The following is a 21,705-nucleotide window of genomic DNA, read 5'->3' as shown; positions in this document are numbered from 1 at the left end:
GCTGACTCTTCTACAAAGCGTAAGCTATGAAGGGTGGGATACAGGGAGTCCAGAGGGTCTAACAATTGCTTTCCCCCAAGCTGATGTTGTATGGAGGAGGGTGCTCCCCCAAAGAGACTTGGTATCTAATGTGTGGAAGAGTGTCTCAGCACAGGGATCCTGGGGGTTGTCCCTTCAGCTCTCTACCCACAGTCACAAACCCTATTCTCTCTTCACACTACTCTAATCAGCTCTGCCATCCCTTCACCAGAGCCCTAGGTGAGTGGCTGCAGACAAGATCTCGTGCACTAGCTCTTTTACAGGATGCCTGAGTCTCTTGAAGACTCTGTCTCTCCCTGCCAGACAGAAACCCCACTGATTTTCACAGTCAAATGTGATGTGGGCACCTCTTCCCAGCTCTGGTGCTCCAGGCTGGGGAACCTGGTGTGTGGTTGAGACCCCATGCTTTTCAGGGAAGCATCTCTGCAGCTGAGATATCCCTCCAGATTCTCCATTGCCACCATGGGAATACGTTTACTTTTTTCTTGTCTTTGCCCTTCCCACTGGTCTCAATGTGGCTACTTCTGTAAATCCTTAGTTATAAGACTTCTGTTCAGCTAGTCTTCAGTTGATTATTCAGGTTGATTGTCCTATATTTTTGTTGTAATTCTAACTAGGTGCTGCAAGATTAATGTAACTTTCAACTACTCTGTTGCCATCTTGTTTGTCTTTTTCCCCCCTTCTGGTCTTTGTGTTAAGGGAAGAAATAGAAATTCCACTAACAGCATAGAGAGACCTAGCCTGGAAACAGGACTGGTAGCAAAGTGGTGGCTTTCAGGTGACTTGAGGACTTGGCTTCTTCATGCTCACCATTATCAGGCACTGCAAATGAGCATGCTTTCTAATTAAAATAAATTTAGTCTCAAGCTAAGCCCCTATCTCTTTCCTATTTTCCTCATATTTCCCCTCCTCAGCACCATCAGTAAAGAATTCCTGCACCCAGATTTCAAACACTATCTATCCCACCACTTTCCCTTATACCAAAAGAAGCAGCATGAGGACATATTCCTCACTGATGATCTCCTTAAACTGTACATCTGAATAAGTCGCCATAGAAGAAGTGAGTCCTGCTGTCATCAGCTTTCATTTTCACTGGGGGGTGGGGTGGGGGTTGTGGTAAATCTCACTAAAAACTGCTGATATAGCATCTGTCCTGAACCAAGGAGAAACCAAGGCTCGATTTTTAAAACAAATGAAAAGCTCGAGGCTATTTTTTAAAGGAAAATGACTATAAATATACAGTGTGCACCATATGAAAGGAACCCCCTTCACAAAATCCAGAACGTTTTACCTCCCTACACTCCTCTCCAGGGTAACATCATTTCACGGTTGATAGATCTCCCCAGATTCCAATCTTGTTTAGTGGGCAACCAGACTGAGACTTGGGCCCTTGTATAATTGCTGACCTAGAAATTTACTGAAGAATTGAGGACAACATAGAAAGTGCTTTATTGTCCATGGAAGAGGGAGGAGTGTGTGTGTGTGTGTGTGTGTGTGTGTGTGTGTGTGTGTGTGTGTGTCTCACACCTAGAGAAATAATTCTGCTTAACTCACTTTTATTCCCTACTTTTTAGGCAAAATCTCTGGTTAATATATTTCAAAAAATGTCATTTTCCAAATAGATGAGTCTGTTCTATCTAATGTAAAGTCTGAAATCCATGGCACTGTCTTATATTTTTCTCAGTATATATGGAAACTAACCCTTACCCCCCTCATTCCTACCCCCCTCAGTCCACACACATACATGCACACATACAGCTTTTCCAAGTTAACATATTAAAGGTTTTTTAAAAGCTTCTAAAATTGTGCCTTCAATATTTTGTGCCTTTATTCTTCTATTTCTTTGTTCTTTTGCCAGCTCATGAGCTCAGGGGGCTGCCTGGGCCTCAGCAGGTCCTGGGGAATCCAGAGTTATGGGTCCACAGCTGGCTAGTTATGCTGACACAGCAGAAGGCACAGGGTTTATATTTCAGGCTATACCACACTGGAGGAAGTCAGATCACAGGGGTGTCATCCTGGCACTTGTAGCCACCACAGACTTACAGATGTCAGAAGAGCACAAGCAGTTCCTTTAGAAGTGTTCTTTGGCCCCAACAAGGGGTTCTTTTCCTTCTATTCACACAGCCAGGGCACCTAAGCTTTCCTGGGTCTAGGGCCCCCTGCAAGGGCTCTGATGTGCCCAGGAGACCCAACTCTTGGGTTCTAATCAGATGTCCAAGTTGCAACCCACTTTTTGGCTCTGTCTACCCTATGGTTTTCAAGGGTGGTTAGCACTTGTTGAAGTTAAAAAATATGCATTACCCGATTGTTTTCTAGCAGCTCAAAAAAAACATATGTGTGGGGAATTATACTCTAGGCTGCACCCTTGCTTAGGAAAGATTTGAAAAGCTGGTAATGCTCCTGAGCTCCCTAACATGGAGAAGTGTCTCATTTGTTCAAAGCAACCCTCCCTTGCCCAGCCCCAGCCCAGAGATGCCCATGGCAATGCAACATGCTCTCTGCTGTCTACCAGTGAGACCTGAATTCAAGCTGCTAAATTTTGCCTCAAGAAGGTGAATATGAATGAGTCTGACTTTCAATACTTCCAACTGGGTTGTCATTTTGTAGTTAAGTTTTTCATAAAATCGAATGGGTTAGGATATAGTTAAACAGTATGAAAGTACCTATCCCCAATGCAGAAAATGACCAACGCACAATTCTTAGCAAACCAGATTTAAAAATAAGATTGTTCTTTTCTGTTTTAAGATTCAAAACTTTGACTTCCTTTGCCTTTCTTGTGTACATTACTTTTTATGACACCTGTATATTTATCAAGACAGATTAGAGTGCATAATTGAGGTGAGGCTATGAAGTCAGAGCTGGGTTTCTAGATCTACAAATTCTGTTTTGCTTTTCCTATATGTAAAATTGGGATAATAATGAATTACTGTCTAACTACCTACTGAATCATTGTGAGAATTAGGGTAATACAAGAAAAGCACTTAGCAATGAGTTAGTGCTCAGTATATTTTAGTGATTAGTATTAGTATAATCAAAATGATTTAAATACAGTGTTTTGCAATCATAATGACACATGCCTTTCTATGAATACATATTTACTATTTTAACTTTGGATATAAAATACTCATTAAATTAAGTGTATCTTATAGTCAAAACCAAAATAATTAATTTGTGTGCTTTGAGTAAGATTTGAAATAAGATCTTTTAATGATTGGAAGACAAAGCACCTTTGTTCTCCAATCTGACACTAAATAAGCATGGTACATGAGTTAGGTTTTATTACATTTTTATCCTCTTACCTTTATAATTGCTTCAAGTTGTTTTCATTGCTGTTAGAATAATTTGAGAGGGTAAATTGCAAAGCCAAAATTATGTAAATGGGAGTCTGAATTAATGACAAATGATGTCAAAACCTGAGAATGTGAGTGTAAATTGTAGTTAGACTAAAAGAAACTTAAATGCCAGAAAGCATATCAAGCTAACATTATATTTGAAAGATTTTATGGGGGTTAGAAGGAGATGAGTTGTGTGTCATATAATCATGTATCAATCCTCTTTGCCCTGGACCTTTAGCCAAACTGATCATGAAAAGTAATTAAAATAAAATGTGTTTCCTTTGCTGTATCTGCACTGCACTGAGTAAAGTGGACAATCTGTGGGCTCCAGAGAGACCTTCCTGCACTCCCTGTGAAAGGTCCAGAAAGAATCTTTTTATCATCATAGAAGCCATGTAGCATTGAGGCCCCCAGTTCGTAAGGTTTTGGACTTTGGAAGCTAGAAAAGGTCTTATGAGTCCTTAAATTCCATGCCCTCCCTTTATAGGGATAGAAAATTGAGGTCCTCAAAGAACAAGCAATGTGTGTAAGGCCACATAGCAAGTTAGTGATAGAGCTGGACAAGCAAGCCTGTTCTTTTCCAGACCTTCCTTCTGTGTCTCTGGTCCTATTCTATCTCTGTTCTCTCTCCCACCATTCCCCCCCGATCCTTTCTGGAACCTTCTGAGCACTTTCCTTCCCCCCCAAGCAGTCGAATCTTAACATCCTGGTTCTGCCTGGCTTGAGCCCTGCAGATGCTGAGGAGAGTGCTCACAAGGAACCAAATGATTTCACTGGGCCTCACTCCTGTGTTATGGGTCTTTTCCTCTGTCATCAGGATTTGGCACCATTACAGCATCTCAGACCTCAGAGAACAATGGAGAAAAACTTTCTTTCACAGCAAGGCCAGCCCTGGATGTTTGCTGTGGTTTTATTAGAGCCATATTTTAGTAATGACGGCTTTTGATCATAATCTAATAAATGTCCCAGAGGACTTAATCAGAATCACACATGGGAAATTACCCAAAGGCAATAACCCCAAAACACGAGTCTACTCCAGCTGGCATCCTGAGAGTTGAAATTGTCACCTCCAATGCTGCTTCAGCCTTGTCATCCTCATTGCCCCTCCTTTTCGTGGTTAGAACCCAGTGTAGGAAAGGAGGTGCCACTGGCAAAGTGCCTATCTACACAGCCTCACTTTCTAGCCCAGCTGGCCTCGCCTGCAAGATTAAAGTACACCCATTGTTTACAGTGTTCATTCCACCTCCTTTTCCAGATCCTCTAAGAGCTAATGCCCTTAAATTGGCCCTTTACAGTTACCATCTTGCCGGAGGCTGATCTCCAGCACTGATTCTCTGATCATCTGCTCTGTAGTGCCTGGCTCTAATGTTGCCTCCCATTCATGCTGTAATCATGCATATTTTCTTTTGAAAAAACTTTTTAAAAGATTTTATTTATTGAGAATTTGGAAGATGGTGGCGAGGTGGATGAGAATGGAGCCCAGTTCTCCCTGTTCCCAGCTGGAATATGTAGCCGATCTTCTGAAGAACAGAGTGAACAGCCAACAGAATCCAGCTTATATGAAGTTTGGAGGCCTAAAATTGCAGAGGACATTGAAAAACAGATGATGAGGAGTTTGTATTGGAATGCTAAGGTCCCCGGGATCTGCACGGGGACCAAGGCTGCCCAGAGCCTGCCACAGAATGTGGAGAGGAGACTTAGATCATCAGCTCCCTCCCCTACCACAGCAGGGAGGGCAGCCTGGTACCAGGAAGGATCAGGATGCTGGAAGTCGCTGAGGGGAATAGAGACAAAATGAGAGACACACAGAGGCAGTATATATCTGCTGGGACTATGGACTCTGGCACTAGAGAAATTGAGGTGCTGGGCAACCCCTGGAGAAGGGAAGCATTGGGCCAAGTTGGACACTGACTGGGGTAGTCTCAGGACTGGTTGGAAAGTTGGGTTGTGTGAAAAGCCATCTGCTTGTTAAGAATGGTGGGCAGCTGCTTTGTAAGGAACTCTCAAGCAGCAGCTGACTCGCTCCAAGGGTGATTTCAGCTGTGCTCACCCAGAGACTGAGTGGCTGAGGGGAACCACGTGCCCATGCAACTTATCTAATTCTGCCTGCCCAGAGGCTGAGTGCCTGAGTGAAAGAGCACCTGAGATTAACTCATGCTGTGAGCAGCTGAGTGGCTGATTTGAGGCTAGCAGCTCAAGGAGGACCTGGGCTGGAGGCCAGGAAACTGTGAATATTGTAACTTCAACCTGGTACCCATCCTCAAAAATCTGTAGGAACAGAGAAAAGTGAAGCCAGCCCCCTGCTTCCTGTGGCATGTAGTACAACCAGCAGAACTTGACAAATAGGTTTAAAGTGAGCAGGAGGCTTATTTATTTTCCTGTTTTGTTCTTCGCTGTTTTTTTTCCTTTCTTTTTCTTCCCCCACGTGAGACAATAAGATGTGGAGTTACAAAGGGTCCAGAGACAGATTGAAAGGGGGAGCACAAGTCTAACCCCAAAAACTGAGAAACAGAGACAAATGTCACTTTGCTATCCCATAGATCTGGCATTTTATTGCTTATGTGTATTATTATTTTTTTCATTATTTTTACCACTTTTATTTATTAGTGTTTTTTATTTCTCTTCCTTATGTTTAGTTTTCCTAGATTTATTTCTATGTTTAATTGCACTGTTTAACTGGTTTTCCTTATTCTCTCTGTCTTATATTTTAATTTTCCTTCTTTCACTTCACTTGTGTATGAATAACTCACTACTCTTGATTGGGTGCTTTCTGTTCTGGTTACCCAAATCATATACTTATTGCCATATTATTGTTGTTATAGTACTATTGTAAATAATTGTTCCATACAATTGTACATACTACACAGCAACCCTCTCTGATCTTAGTCCATTTCATTTTATACCTGACCATTATTATTGTTGTAGTTAACACTATTCTTTCTCACACTGAGCCTGCTTTCTATACTTTACTCTCACTATCTCTCATCATCAAAACTTGCACGAGTGCTCTGTTTTCTAGATTCAGCTCACAGTACTCCTCCTTTCTAATAAGAGTCTCATATCTCTTTTACCTTTTATAAGAAGTGGCTAGTTGGGTGAAATATCACAGTTAATACTATACTTATTCAAAGAAACTCCTATCTCTTCTCTACTTGATGGTACTTTAAATCCCATAAAACACTCTCCTGCTGCCTTAACCCATTTTACCTACCCCCTGCTACTTATCACATAGAAGAATAAGTGGAAGTTGTGAACATAAGTAAACCTGCTGCAGGAGAAAAACCACCAACAAAGGATCCAACAACAGGTAAAAACCCAAGAACAACAAGAGAACCCACACAAACAGGAGAAAGGGCAAAGCCAGAGCATCCAGACAAGGAGATCAAAGAGACCACGCCACAGAACCCCATAGCATTCCTACCATAGAAGTTTACCCTACAAAGACATCTAGCAAAGGGAAACATCGGGAAGTGCAGAAACAAACAAAAAAAAGTCACCTAAAATGGGGAGACAAGAACATGCAATGAAAATAAATGAAGGACTTCCCACTAAAAGAGCTAAACAAAATGGAAGTAACCAAACTATCACATACAGAATTCAAAATAATGGCTATAAAATGCTCAAGGAACTCACACACAATTATGAGGAACTGAATGAGAACAACATAAAAAAAGAAATAGAAACTATAAACAAAAACTAGGAAGAAATGAACAACAAAATTTCAGAAATAGAAAACACATTAGAAGGATTACAAGCAGGTTGGATGAAGCAGAAGATCAAATTGATGAGCTGGAGAACAAAGGAGAAAAAACACCCAGAAAAAGCAAGAAAAGGAAAAAAGATTCAGAGAGAATGAACAGGTGGTAAGGGAGCTGCAAGAACACATAGAACATAATAATATCTACATAATAGGGATACCAGAGGAGAAGAAGAGGAGCAAGGGATAGAAAACCTGTTTGAAAAAGTACTAATGGAAAACTTCCATAATTTGATGAGACAAAAACTCACACAAATCCAGGAAACACAGGGACTCCCAATCAAGAGGAACACGAAGAGGCCCATTTTAAGACATATCATAATTAAAATGGCAAAATTCCAAGATGAAGAGAGAATCTTAAAGTCAGTAAGGAAGAAACCAGAAGTAACATACAAGGGAGCCCAGATAAGTCTACTAGCTTACTCCTGAATGAAAATGAAAATGTTCCAAGCCAGAACAAAATGACAAGAAATATTTCAAGTAAAAACCAGAGGCCTGAAACCAAGGCTACTTTTTCCACTGATGCTCCCAATTAAAATGCAAGGCCAAATAAAGAGCTTCCCAGACAAAAGAAGTCTGAAAGAATGCACATCTACCAAACCAGCTGTACAGGAGATATTAAAGGGCATGCTATAAAAAAAAGGAAAGAAAAGAGTAAAAGAGAGAGGAACACAAGTATGAAAAATGGCAATGAATAACTACTTATCAATAATAACCTTAAATGTAAATGGATTAAATGTTCCAATAAAAGACATAGAATAGCTGAGTGGATAACAAAGCATGACCCACACATATGCTGCCTACAAGAGACCCACTCAGAACAAAAGACTACACAGACTGAAAGTGAAGGACTGGGAACAATTATTCCAAGAATAGACAGGAAAAAGAAGCTGGGGTAGCATACTCATATCAGAAAAAAATAGACTTCAAAAACAGGGCCATAAAAAGAGACTCAGAAGGTCACTTCATAATACTCAAGGGAAGAATCCATGAAGAACATGCATACATTGTAGATATATACATGCACCCAATATAGGAGCACCCAAATACATAAAGAAAATCTTGGAAGACTTCAAGAAATTGACAGTAACATCTTTATACTATGGGATTTGAACACCCCACTATCAAAAATGGATAAATCTTCCAAACAAAATAGCAACAAAGATATTATGGCATTGAACAATGCTCTAGATGAAATGGACTTAACTGATATATATATATATAACTGATATATATATATATATATATATATATATATATATATATAACTGATATATATATATATCAGTTAAGTCCATATATATATATATGGACTTCATGCCAAAGAAGCAAAATACACATTTTTTCAAAAGCACATGGAACTGTTTCAAAGATACACCACATGCTAGGACACAAAACAAGTGTCAACAAATTCAAGAAAATTGGAATCATATTAAGCATTCTCTCTGACCACAAAGGACTGAAACTAGAAACCAAGTTCCAGGAAAAAACTCAAAAACACTTAAACTCAGGGAGATAGAATAGAATGCTATTTAACAACTAATGGGTCAAGAATGAGATCAAGGAAGAAATTAAAATGTTTCTGGAGACAAATGAAAATGAACTCACAACAACCAAAAACTTATGGGACATAGCAAAGGCAGTCTTGAGAGGCAAATTCACAGTGATAAAGCCTATCTAAAAAAGACGGAAACATTTCAAATAAACAACCTAACCCTACACCTACAAGAATTGGAGGAACAGTAAGAAAGACACCCCACAGAAAATAGAAAAAAGGAAATAACCAAGATCACAGCATAATTAAACAACATAGAGACTAAAAGAACAATAATAAAGATCAATAAATTGAGGATCTGCTTCTTTGAAAACATAAACAAAATTGACAAGCCCTTAAGCAGGCTCATCAAGAAAAAAAGAGAGAAGACACAAATAAACACCATCAGAAATGAAAGAGGAGAGATAACAACTGATACCACAGAAATACAAAGGATTGTAAGAAATTATTAAGACATATATGCCAAGAAATTTGAAGACCTAGGTGAAATGGACAAATTTCTAGAAAAATATAATCTTCAAAAACTGAGTGAAGAAGAAGCAGAAAGCCTGAACAGACCAATAACACCTGACAAAATTGAAGCAGTAATCAAAAAACTCCTGACACACAAAAGCTCTAGACTGAACAGTTTCACAGGAGAATTCTACAAAGCACTTAAGGAAGAGATAACCCCTCTCCTTCACAGATCATTCCAAAAAATTCAAGAAGTTGGAAGACTCTCAAACTCTTTTTATGAAGCCAGTATAATCCTTATGTCAAAACGAGATAAAGACATAACAAAGAAAGAAAACTTCAAGCCAATATCACTGATGAACATAGACACTAAATCCTCAACAAAATACTGGCAAACCAGATCCAGCAATACATTAAAAAGATTATGTACCGGTCTCGAGGAAGATGGCGGTGGAGTAGGACAAAGGATTCTGCTTCCAGCCACGCAACCTCCAGCCACGCTCCGGAAAAAAGCCTGGCTGATCTGTGGAGGAGTGCAGAGGATAGCCAACAAAGAACCAGCATATAGGAAGATAGGACTCCAGAAATTGGAGCGGACACTGAATGACTGACCAGATGGTGAGGAGAGATGGCTGCAGGTCAATAAGGTCCGAGGGAACAGTGCAGAGGCCGCAGGCCCTCTGCCAGTCTGCACCAGGACCCGAGCCAGTTGCCTCAGTCTCTGGGAGCCGAGGGCTGGCAGCAACGTCCTTGGGAGAGAGCTGGGTCATCAGCTCCCTTCCTACCTGGCCGGTGGCAGTTTGAAAAATGCCAGGAGAGATCTGTTTGCTTAAAGTGTCAGAGAGAGGAATGGGCATGAGGAAGCAAACCAGACGGCTTTGATCACACATGGTGTCTGTGATCACCAGCTTGGGAGAATTGAGAGTCACCCTTGGGTTCCCCCATAGCACTGGGAAAAGTTTGCGCCCAAGACTTGGGGAACAAAGAAGCCTGGCCAGGAGCTCATGCCCACACACCAGCCCAGGACTGTGAACACTGGGGAAAGTCTGCTCTGAGGAGGCACTGGGGAGAGGCGCTCATCCAGATCTTGGAAGAGCACATGTGAGACTGGCTGAGTTCACCCAGAAGGGAGAAAAGCCACACCAAACACCCCTCAGTCTGCTGCAGCTAGTGTGACCAGAAAAAATGGTTTGACCAGCTGGAAAGCAACAATAGGGGTTTTTTTTAATATATTTTTTAAATTTCTTAACTTTATTAGTTTTACCTTTTAATATTCTTACCCTCTCTCTTCTTCTTTCTTGTTTTATTCCTTCTTCCTTTCTTTCCAAACTATTATTTTCTCCTCCCTTCTGCTGCATTTTTCCCACCCCCCCTTCCCCTGAAGTGAGACAAAAGACTTGGAATGCCGAAAAGACCAGAGTTGGACTAAAAGAGGGGGCATCCCAACAGTAGAGACAGAGAGACAAAATTCACTTTGCTATAACAGAAAAGGTACAAGTTACTGCATATTTGAATTTTTTCATTATTCTTACATCTTTTATTTTAATAGTATCTCTGTATTCCTCCTCTTTCTCTATAGTCTTCTTTACCTTGGCTGGATATATTGTATCACTTGCCAGGTTTCCCCTGTCCCCTCAACCATAGCGTATTGCTAATTTACTGTCCTTTACTTCCCCTTGCCCAGTTAGCACCCTATTGAAAGTCCAATACTCCCTAATCTTGGTATATCATAGATTCTGTCATATGAATGTTGCTCTAATATTATTGTAAAAAATACCTGTTACATACTATTTTAAATACTACACAACACGCTCCCCCCGATCTTAGCCCACTACATTGTTGCCTGAACTATAATACTGTAGTGGCTAACTCTATTCTCTTTCACATTACACCTATTTACCATCCTTTATTCTCACCTTACCTCAGAATATGACTTCCCTCAACCTCACTCCTTTCTAGATCCAAATCACAAGCCTACTCACCCCAAAAAGAGCCTTATCTTCTATCCATCCTTTCTAAAAAGTGGCTAGTTGGGTTGAACATTATGGTTATTGCTCTACATAGCCAGCAGATCTCCTACCTCTTCTCTATTGGCTGCTACTGTAAATATCATAGAATACCCTCCTGCTGTCATAAACCAGTTTTCCTTCCCCTCCAACTGATCACAAAAACAACAACAAAAAAAGAATATGTGGAAGCAGTGAACAACACCAGGATACCCAAGGGAAGAGGAAATCCAACAACAAATGAACCACCAACAGATAACAACAGAAGAATGTGAAGGAGGGAGTAGAAACCACACAAACCTCAACCCAAGATGTATCTGGAAGTACAACTAAACAGTGGAGAAACTATCCAGGGCAACAAACTGAACAAGAGCAAAACGGAATCCTCAAAACCCTGTACATGCAGAACTAGCTTCAATGCAACCTGCCCTCACCAGCACAGAAAATTAAAATAGATAGCGGAAAGAGGAACCATCAGTTCACCAGCTGGTGGAAAGGACCCACAGAAAAAAAAAAGAACCAGAAACAACAAATGCCCAAAGACAAACTCAGAGTAAACATAAAGGACAGCCCAAGACTGGCGAGCTGGCAAGGTCGAGGAGACTACATCACTGAATCTCACAGATATTATAGCATAGAAGTTCACACCATAAATCCAGGAAGCCAGAAGAAATCAGTCTGAGAAGCTGAAGCTAACAAGAAGAGTCTGACAAACAATGAAAAGACAAAGAAACAACTCCCCAATGAAAGGAAAAGAGGAAGCCTCAGAAAGAATGCTAAATGAAATAGAGGCAAGTCAACTATCAGATATTGAATTCAAAGCACTGCTTATTAGGAAGTTCAAAGAGCTCATAATGAGCTACCAGAAACTACAGGGGAACTACAATGAACTCACTGCAAACTATATCAGCATGAAAAAAGAAATAGAAATAATCAACAGGCCCAAGAGGAAATGAAGAATACAATTTCTGAACTGAAGAACACAGTAAAATAAATCAAAAGCAGGATCAATGAAGCTGAAGATCAGATCAGCAAGTTGGAAGACAAAGTAGAAAAAACACCCAGAAAGAGCAAGAAAAGGAAAAGAGGCTCAGAAAGAATGAAGAGGGATTAAGAGAAATGCAAGATAATGTGAAACATAATAATATCCGAATAATAGAGATACCAGAAGGAGAAGAACAGCAAACGGGTAGAAAACCTATTTGAAAAAGTAATGCTGAAAAACTTTCCTGATTCAGTGAGGGGAAAACTCACATGAATCCAGGAAACACAGAGAGTCCCAATCAAGAGGAACCAAAACAGGCCCACTTCAAGACACATCATAATTAAAATGGCAAAATTCCAAGACAAAGAGAAAATCTTAAAGGCAGCAAAGGAGAAATAGGAAGTAACATACAAGGGAGCCCCAATAAGGTTAGCTACTTACTTCTCAATAAAAACACTCCAAGCCAGAAAAGAATGGCAAGAAATATTCCAAGTAAGGATAACCAGAGGCCAGCAACAAAGGCTACTCTACCCAGCAAGTCTCTCAATCAAGACAGAAGGCCAAATAAAAAGCTTCCAAGACAAGAGAAGTCTAAAAGAATATGCCTCCACCAAGCCAGCTCTGCATGAAATACTAAAAGCTCTGCTTTAAGGAAAGGAAGAAAAAGAGAGAGACAATGAGATGCACAGGTATAAAAATGGCAATGAATAAGTACCTATCAATAATAACCTGAAACGTAAATGGATTAATGTTCCAATCAAAAGACATAGAATAGCTGAATGGATAAGAAAGCATGACCCTCACATTTGCTGCCTACAAGAGACCCACCTCAGGAAAAAAAGACCTACACAAACTAAAAGTAAAGGGCTAGAAACAAATTTTCTAAGCAAACAGCCAGGGGGAAAAAAGCCAGAGTAGCAACACTCGTTGCAGACAAAATATACTTCAAAAAAGGGTTCGTAAAGACAGACCCAGAAGGTCACTTCATAATACTCAAGGGAAGACTCCACCAAGAACACATAAACATTGTAAATATATATGCAACCAACATAGGAGCACTCAAATATATAAAAAAAAAATCTTAGAGGACTTCAAGAAAGATATTGACAGCAACACAATTATAGTTTGAGGTTTTAACACCCCCACTGTCAAAATTGCACAGATCTTCCAAACAAAATATCAACAAAGATATTGTGGAATTGAACAATATCCTAGAAGAAATGGACTTAACTGATACATATAGAACCCTTCTTCCCAAAGAAGCTAAATACACATTCTTTTCAAGTGCACATGGAACATTTTCAAAGATAGACCATACGATAGGACACAAAACAAGCCTCAACAAATTTAAGAATACTGAAATCATACCGAGCATTTTCTTCAATTACAAGGGACTGAAACTGAAAAACAAACCCAAGAAAAAAGACCCAAAACATTCAAAATCATGGAGATTGAATAGCATGGTATTAAAAAATGTATGGGTCAAGAATGAAATTAAAGAAGAAATCAAAAAGTTTCTGGAAACAAATGAAAATGAACTCAAGACAACCCAAAACTTATGGGAAACAGTGAAGGCAGTCCTGAGAGGGAAGTTTATAGCAATACAGGCCTACCTAAAAAAAAAAATAGAAACATTTCAAACAAAGAACCTAACCCTATGCCTGCAAGAACTTGAGGAACAACAACAAAGACAGCTCAGAGCAAGTAAAAGGAAGGAAATAACCAAGATCAGAGCAGAATTAAGTGACATAGAGACTAAAAGCACAATTCTTAAAATCAATGAATCCAGGAGCTGGTTTTTTGAAAAGATAAACAAAATCAACAAGCCTTGAAGCAGGCTCATCAAGAAAAGGAGAGAACCCAAATAAACACAATCAGAAATAAAAGAGGAGAGATTAAAACTGACCCCACAGAAATACAAAGGACTATAAGAAATTACTGTGAAGAACTGTATGCCAAGAAATTTGAAAACCTAGGGGAAATGGACACATTTCTAGAAAGATGTAATCTTCCAAAACTTAATGAAAAAGAAACAGAAAATCTAAACACACCAATAGCAGCAAAAGAAATTGAAGCAGTAATCAAAAGACTCCCATCCCACAAAAGCCCTGGACCAGATGGGTTTACAGGAGAATTCTACAAAGCATTTAAGGAAGAGCTAACCCCTATTCTTCACAGACTATTCCAAAATATCCAAAACGATGGAAAACTCCCAAACTCCTTTTATGAAGCCAGCATCATCCTAATTCCAAAACCAGATAGTGATACAACAAACAAAAAAAACTTCAGGCCAATATCACTGATGAACATAGACTCTAAAATCCTCAACAAAATATTGGCAAATCACATCCAACAATATATCCAAAAGATTATACACCATGACCAAGTGGGAGTCACCTCAGGGATGCAAGGTTGGTTCAACATTCGCAAATCAGTAAATGTAATTCATCACATAAACAAAAGCAAAGACAAAAACCACATGATCATATCAATAGATGTGGGAAAAGCTTTTGATAAGGTACAACATCCATTTATGATAAAAACACTCAGCAAAGTGGGAATAGAGGGACCATTCCTCAATGTAATAAAGGCCATATATGAGAGACCTACAGCCAACATCATACTCAATGGGCAAAAACTAAAAGCTTTTCCACTAAGATCAGGAACAAGACAAGGATGTCCACTTTCACTACTTCTATTTAATATAGTTTTGGAAGTTTTGGCCACAGCAATCAGACAAGACAAGGAAATAAGGGGCATCCAAATAGGAAAGGAGGAAACAAAACTGTCACTGTTTGCAGATGACATGATAGTGTACATGGAAAATCCTATAGACTCTACCAAAAACTGCTCGAACTAATTAATGAGTGTGGCAAAACAGCAGGATACAAAGTCAATATCCAGAAATCAAAGGCATTTTTGTATACTAACAATGAAACAGCAGAAGCAGAAATCAAGAAAAAAATCCCATTCGATATAGCAAAAAGAAAAATAAAATATCTGGGAATAAACCTAACCAAGGAGGTAAAAGACCTGTATGCAGAAAACTACACAGCACTGAAGAAATAAACCAGGGAAGACACAAACAAATGGAAACATATACCTTGTTCATGGATTGGAAGAATTAACATCATCAAAATGTCCATACTACCCAAAGCAATATACAGATTCAATGCAATACCTATTAAAGTACCAATGGAATATTTCACAGACATAGAACAAAGACTTCAAAAATTTATTTGGAATCATAAACGACCCCGAATAGCAGCTGCACTTTTGAGAAAAAAGAACAAAGTAGGAGGGATCACAGTACCTGATATCAAACTGTATCACAAGACCACTGTAATCAAAACAGCCTGGTACTGGTATAAAAACAGGCACATAGACCAATGGAAAAGAACAGAGATCCCAGAAATCAACCCAACTCTCTACAGTCAATTAACATTTGACAAAGGGGGCAATAACATAAAATGGAGTGACGATAGCCTCTTCAACAAATGGTGTTGGGAGAACTGGACTGCTACATGCAAAAAAATGAAACTTGAGCACAAACTTACACCATACACCAAAATAAATTCAAGGTGGATAAAAGACTTAAATATAAGCCGTGACACTATTAAAGTTCTAGAGGAAAACATTGACAAGAAAATCTCAGATATTTCACACAGCACCTTTTTTACTGATATGTCCCCTAGAGCAAAGGACATAAAGGAAAGAATAAATAAATGGCATCTCATCAAAATAAAAAGCTTCTGTGTGGCTAAAGAAAACAGTATTAAATTAAAAGTACAACCAAGTGTAATGGAAAACATAAGTGCCAATGATACCTCAGGCAAGGGTTTAATCTCCAATATATACAAAGAACTTACACGACTCCACTCTAAGAAGACAAATAACCCAATTAAAAAATGGGAAAAGGACTTGAACAGACACTTCTCCAAGCAGGACATACAGAGGATCCAGAGACACATGAAAATATTCTCAATATAGTTAGCTATCAGAGAGATGCAAGTTAAAACCACAATGAGATACCACTTTACACCAGTCAGGATGGCTATCATAAGTAAAGCAACAAACAACAAATGTTGGAGAGGTTGTGGAGAAAAGGGGTCCTTAGTTCACTGTTGGTGGGACTGTAGGCTGGTACAACCATTATGGAAAACAGTATGGAATTTTCTCAGAAAAATAAAAATGGACCTGCCTTTTGACCCAGCAATTCCACTGCTAGGATTATATCCCAAGAATCCTAAAACATCAATTTCAGAGAACCTATGCACCACAATGTTCTTAGCAGCACAATTTACAATAGCCAAGAGTTGGAAGCAACCTAGGTGCCCATCAGTAAATGAATGGATCAAAAAATTGTGGTACGTATACACAATGGAATTCTATGCAGCAGAGAGAAAGAAGGAGCTCCTACCCTTTGCAACAACATGGATGGAACTGGAAAGCATTATGCTGAGTTAAATAGGTCAGGTGTTGAAAGACAAATACCGTATGATCTCACCTTTAACAGGAAGCTAAACAACAAAACAAACAAGCCAGCAGAATAAAAAACAAAGACACTGAAATAGAGAACAAGGGGACAGTGACCAGAGGGGAGAGGGAAGGGAAGTTAAGGGGGAAGGGGTAGGGATTTGGGGGAACAAATGTGAGGGATGCCGGGACGAGGGCTGGAGGGTTGGGGGAGAGGCGGGGAGCACGGGACGGGGGGTGGGCTTGGATGGGAAAAATAGACAAAAAACTGTACTTGAAAAATAACTAAATAAAATTTAAAATAATAATAATAAATTAATTTTTTAAAAAGGTTGCATAAGTTTTGAACAATAAATCTGTGTGAAAGTGTCTTTATAGTACAGTTATAGCTCTTTGAATTAAGAGACCAGAACTGTTAATAGCTATGACATCATGAGTTAAATTTTATTTTAGTTGGCCAAGACAGTTGCTAGCACTTTGATGCCGTCTTGTTGACAAATGAATGGACATGTTTTAAAAACCTGTTTTGTGCCCTGAATGGTGTAGCTCAGTGGATTGAGTTTGGGCCATGAACCAAAGGGTCACCAGTTCAATTCCCAGTCAGGGCACATGCCTGGGTTGCAGGCCAGTTCCCAGCAGGGGATGCACAAGAGGCAACCATACATTGATATTTCTCCCCCCTCTGTTCCCTTCCCCTCTAAAGATAAATAAATAAAATCTTTTAAAAAAAGTTACGTGTTCTTTGAGATGTGAGTCCACCATTCTCCCAGGTTGTGTGGCACCTGAATAAACCTCTTTCCTCTTGCACCAGCAAAAAAAAAAAAAAAAAAAAAAGTTTCAGGTTAAAAAACAACCCTGTTTTGTGACGAGCACTCTTGAAGGCTGAATGAGATATGGAAAAAACTAAAAACATAAAGAACAACAAAAAAAATGGTCTCTTTCCTTGAGTGGAGTACCATTTTATAGGTGGAGAACTCATGTAGACATGAAAAAATTGTTCTCTTCAATGCACAGTACAGGCTGTCAGAAGTTTGGGAAGTCCAAAGTTTTGTGTGCCTCTCCAGAAAACATTGCCTGTGTCCATTTTATATTGCTGCTATAATAAATGAACACAAATGTAATGGCTTAAAGCAGCACAAACTTATTATCTTCCAGCTCTACTTGTCACAAGTCCAAAAGATTTCTCACCAGGCTAAGAGCAAAGGGTTGGCAGAGCTGTGTTCTTTCTGGGAGACTTGAGGGAGAATCTATTCCTTGTCTTTTCCAGTTTCTAGAGGCTGCCTTGTTCCTTGTGGCTCTTCTCAGTTTTCAAAGATGTCAAAGGCTGGCTGAGTCCTTCTCCATTCTGACTTATTTGATTCTCTGCACCTGGGAAAGGTCCTTTGATTTTTAAGGACCTTTTTATTGTATTGGGGGTCAACTGGATGATCCAGCATCATCTTCCCATCTCAAGGTCCTTATCCTTAATCACATCTGCAAAGTCCCTTTTGCCAGGGATTAGGATGTGGAAGTTTTGCAGCCATTATTCTGCCTGCCACACTGCCCTTGAGCTAGCTCTGGAAGGGTCAAAATGATCCTTCTGTAGAAGACATTCATCTTGAGGATGTTAGCTTGCATTTGTGCTGAAAGGTATATGGGCAGTGAGGAGTCAGAGGTGAGAATGTTGTGGAACGAGAGACTCTGTCTGAGTGAGGCCCAGATAATAGACAACTTGTCAATGCCAGGCTGAGGAATTTGGATTTCATCAAGAAAATTGTAATAACCATTGAGGCATCTTTAGAAGGAAATTAACGGGACACATTTGCCATAGGGTGGTAATTCTGGGAGTATTATCTTTAAGGATACAGGAAAAACAAAAGTATTGAGGAGAATTGGTGGAGTAACTCAGGGGAGGCAGATGGTGCCAAAAGGGGTTGGCATGACCGAAAGGATCCCCCATTGTATCTATAGGAGTTGCCACATGATATGTGCTCACTGAAGGTTGATAGAATAAATGAATGATAATAATTTCTGTGACATTTCTGGATCTGTTAAAAATTCCAAATGCACTTAATATACCTGGAAAAGCTAAATAGAATTTCTCACTTTTTTCTTTGTTATTTTGATGAATGACTTTTCTAGTGTGGGAATCCCTCTAATTCATTACTGAGTGTGTTCTCCTGCAGAAATTCAAACTTCAGTGGAGTTATTTGCCACACATTTTTGTTTCTGATTGTTTATATTTTGAAGAAAATATTTCAGCTTATGATTTAAATTTTTTTGTTTACTGAAATATCAGTTCTGTTCCCAGGAAGAGGCCTGAGGGAATTAATTTCAGAGACACATAAATTTACTTTTTATTGTTTTAATATAAGCTTACTTATATTCCCCTTGTAATAATTTTTAATTACTATGATAGTGTATTTTCAGATAACTTCTTCTGAACACATGAAACTATATTGCATTTGCCATGTGGCAATGTACAGATTCATGAAGAGTGGGACAAAGAACAGTCTGCCTAGAGCTGATGTTCTCAATTTGAGTGTACATATGGCTCATTTGGGAAGCTAGTTAAAATTAGATTTCTGGCTCATCTGATTTACTAGAACTCTAAGGAGATGAACCCCAAGCATCCCCACGGACTCTAATATCGATGATTTCAGGACCGCACTTGAAAAATACTGGCTTTAATCATTAATGGTTACCTTCTTTCCTCCTTAATAGAAATTATTTACCTTCCCATAAATTGTTCTTGTAAAGGAAAGTCTGTACTTCTCATTTTCCTCATTAGTTCGGACCTGAGATTTATGATACAACTAGCCATTTACAGATATAACAACTCAAGGAGGGACAATTTGGTGGACAGGAGTTGTGAAAATATATTTGTGGCATTAAATTTTAGATAATATTTTCACTGCATCTAACTATACAGCACTTGTAATACATGACCACAAGAGTGATACATCTGGCTAATATAGTCCTAACTCTTTCTTGCTTACCATAATTAATAGAATTATAAAGAAAGGTTAGTATCATTTGAAATGAAATAAGGGAGAAATTTGCTGGGATCAATAAAGTATGAAGAGGTATAGATAAATTATATAGAACATTAACCTATAGTAGTGATATGATTATTGCATAGTTTATATGTGAGAAAATAAATTTTATTAAAAAAATAATGTAAATTGTTTCTAGTGTGAAAATTATTTACTGATAACAGAGTCAATAAGATTGTGTTTGAATTCAGAAGATGTTTATTGTGGGAGCAAGAACTGGCAAAGAAGTACTCCTATAAAATGGTGGGCTTGCACCCTGGGGAGACTATCTTTTTATGTCTTTGATACCTCAGGCAGTAAGCATCTTTTTACTCACCTATTACAATTGCTGTACTAGATGAGTAATATATGCCTTGACCCAGGTCTGTGAAAAACAACCTTTTTCCTGGGCTTGGTGGTGGTCAGGAAATTCAGGTTTCCTCTCTTGTTCTATAGAAAGGCTCCACCTGGGACCACTCTGTCATCTTCTAGAGTGAGAGCATTCTGTAACTGAGAGGGGAAGAGAATGTGGATTTTCTAGAACCTGGGACTGGGGTTATGAAGGAGAAAAATCAGGGTTTAAGGAGAAAAATGTCAATGATTGATGACCTTTACAAAGGGTGGTATAGGCCCTGGAGTTATGATATTTAAACTGAAGGTACATCAGTTTTAGGTCAATAAATTATACATTACTTTACAGATACTCAACCACTGTCATATCAGAAGTGCAACAGCCTCCAAGGACTTCAGAATGGCCTTTGATGAGCAAGTTCATTCTTGAAGTAGCCTGCAAACTGAAATAATTTTTCACCTCCTTCTTAAATGTCTTTTCTTGCTGATGAATACTGCAACTCTTGCCAAGACATTTTATGGAAGATGAGGAACCAAGAACTTGAAAGGGTAAGATTTTATCTATAAAATACAAATGTTTATGACTCATTATTAACCATTTTACTGAAAAGACCCCTCAAGAGATGCCGAGAGGTAATTCACTGCACCGAAGGGCTTAGAATTCAGCTATTTTATAGTTAATGAATTCTTGAGGGTGATATTTTTATTCAGTTTAATCATTTGGCAATTTCCCCAGGTGCTAATATATCTAATTTTATGCTTTAAATATAATTCAGCGATTTTTTAGATCCTAATTACAGCATCTTTTGAAAGTATTGGTAATATTATTCACTCTGAGATTTTCAATAATGCTAAAGAGTTATTTTATTGATGCATACTAACTGAAAAAGAAGCAAGGCTTTGAAGTAGGGTGATTTGATGTGGATATAATCATGATATTACAGAACAGACCCGTGGAGGGGGAGAATAATATACTGTTACCAAATGGACCTCCCCCTTCTCGTGGGGTCTCCCTGTACTAGGTTTGCCTTGCCTGACATGAGGAAATTACATCTCTTAATGCCAGAGATTGGTGAAAAGGAAAGGAATTATTTATTCAAAAGTTATACAAACTTAAGAGTAATGACTTAATTACTCTTGAGATCCCAAAGTCCCTTAGAACACCCACAAATGCACACAGTCCTTCCTTCCCCCTCTACCCAGTTCAGGTTACAGTATCTCAGAAAAAGACATAGAAGTCTGTGGCTCAGATAGCCCCCTTGGTTCCCAGCAGCATCAGCTGTGTTGCCACGGCAATCTCCAGTTAATTCAAAACCATGTGGCACCTTCTCATGGCTCACCAGCAAGAGTCCTTTCACCCCTTTTCTTCCCACGAAGATCTCTCCTGCTTCCTAAGCTACATGGCAAAAGGGAGCACCCCAAAGCTGCATGATCCCAGCCCTCACCAAAGCCACATGGTGCTCTCCTGCATAGCTACCACACCTAGGTTTAAGTCCCAGGGCCAATTTTCCTCTGCAGTCCCATCTGAGTCCTCCCACAATCAGCTACACCTGCCAGCATTCCCATATTTTCCCAGCTTTTCTGGGCTGCCATAGTAAGTCCAGGCAGGCGTGGCCCTATGACATGGATCCAATCATCTCTTAGTTATTACTCAGGTGCTGTAACCAGGGGAAGTTACATCATGGGTTGAAGTCACTCCCATCTCCCTGGCTCAAAGCATGGCCGCAGCTATTC

General features: G+C 39.3%; 1 protein-coding gene across 1 annotated transcript in view; it reads left to right on the top strand.

The window, feature by feature from the left end:
* Positions 1-21,705, top strand: part of RFX8 (regulatory factor X8) — a 115,028-nt gene that overhangs the window by 37,583 nt on the left and 55,740 nt on the right. Inside the window, 2 exon segments of the mRNA XM_053664531.1 lie at positions 19,806-19,884; positions 20,443-20,520. Coding sequence (XP_053520506.1) covers positions 19,806-19,884; positions 20,443-20,520 — 157 coding nt within the window.

Source organism: Artibeus jamaicensis, unplaced genomic scaffold (assembly GCF_021234435.1).
Source record: "Artibeus jamaicensis isolate MK-2021 breed Jamaican fruit bat unplaced genomic scaffold, CSHL_Jam_final contig_384, whole genome shotgun sequence".
NCBI classification, from domain to species: domain Eukaryota; kingdom Metazoa; phylum Chordata; class Mammalia; order Chiroptera; family Phyllostomidae; genus Artibeus; species Artibeus jamaicensis.
This window is presented reverse-complemented; position numbering and strand designations above follow the sequence as displayed.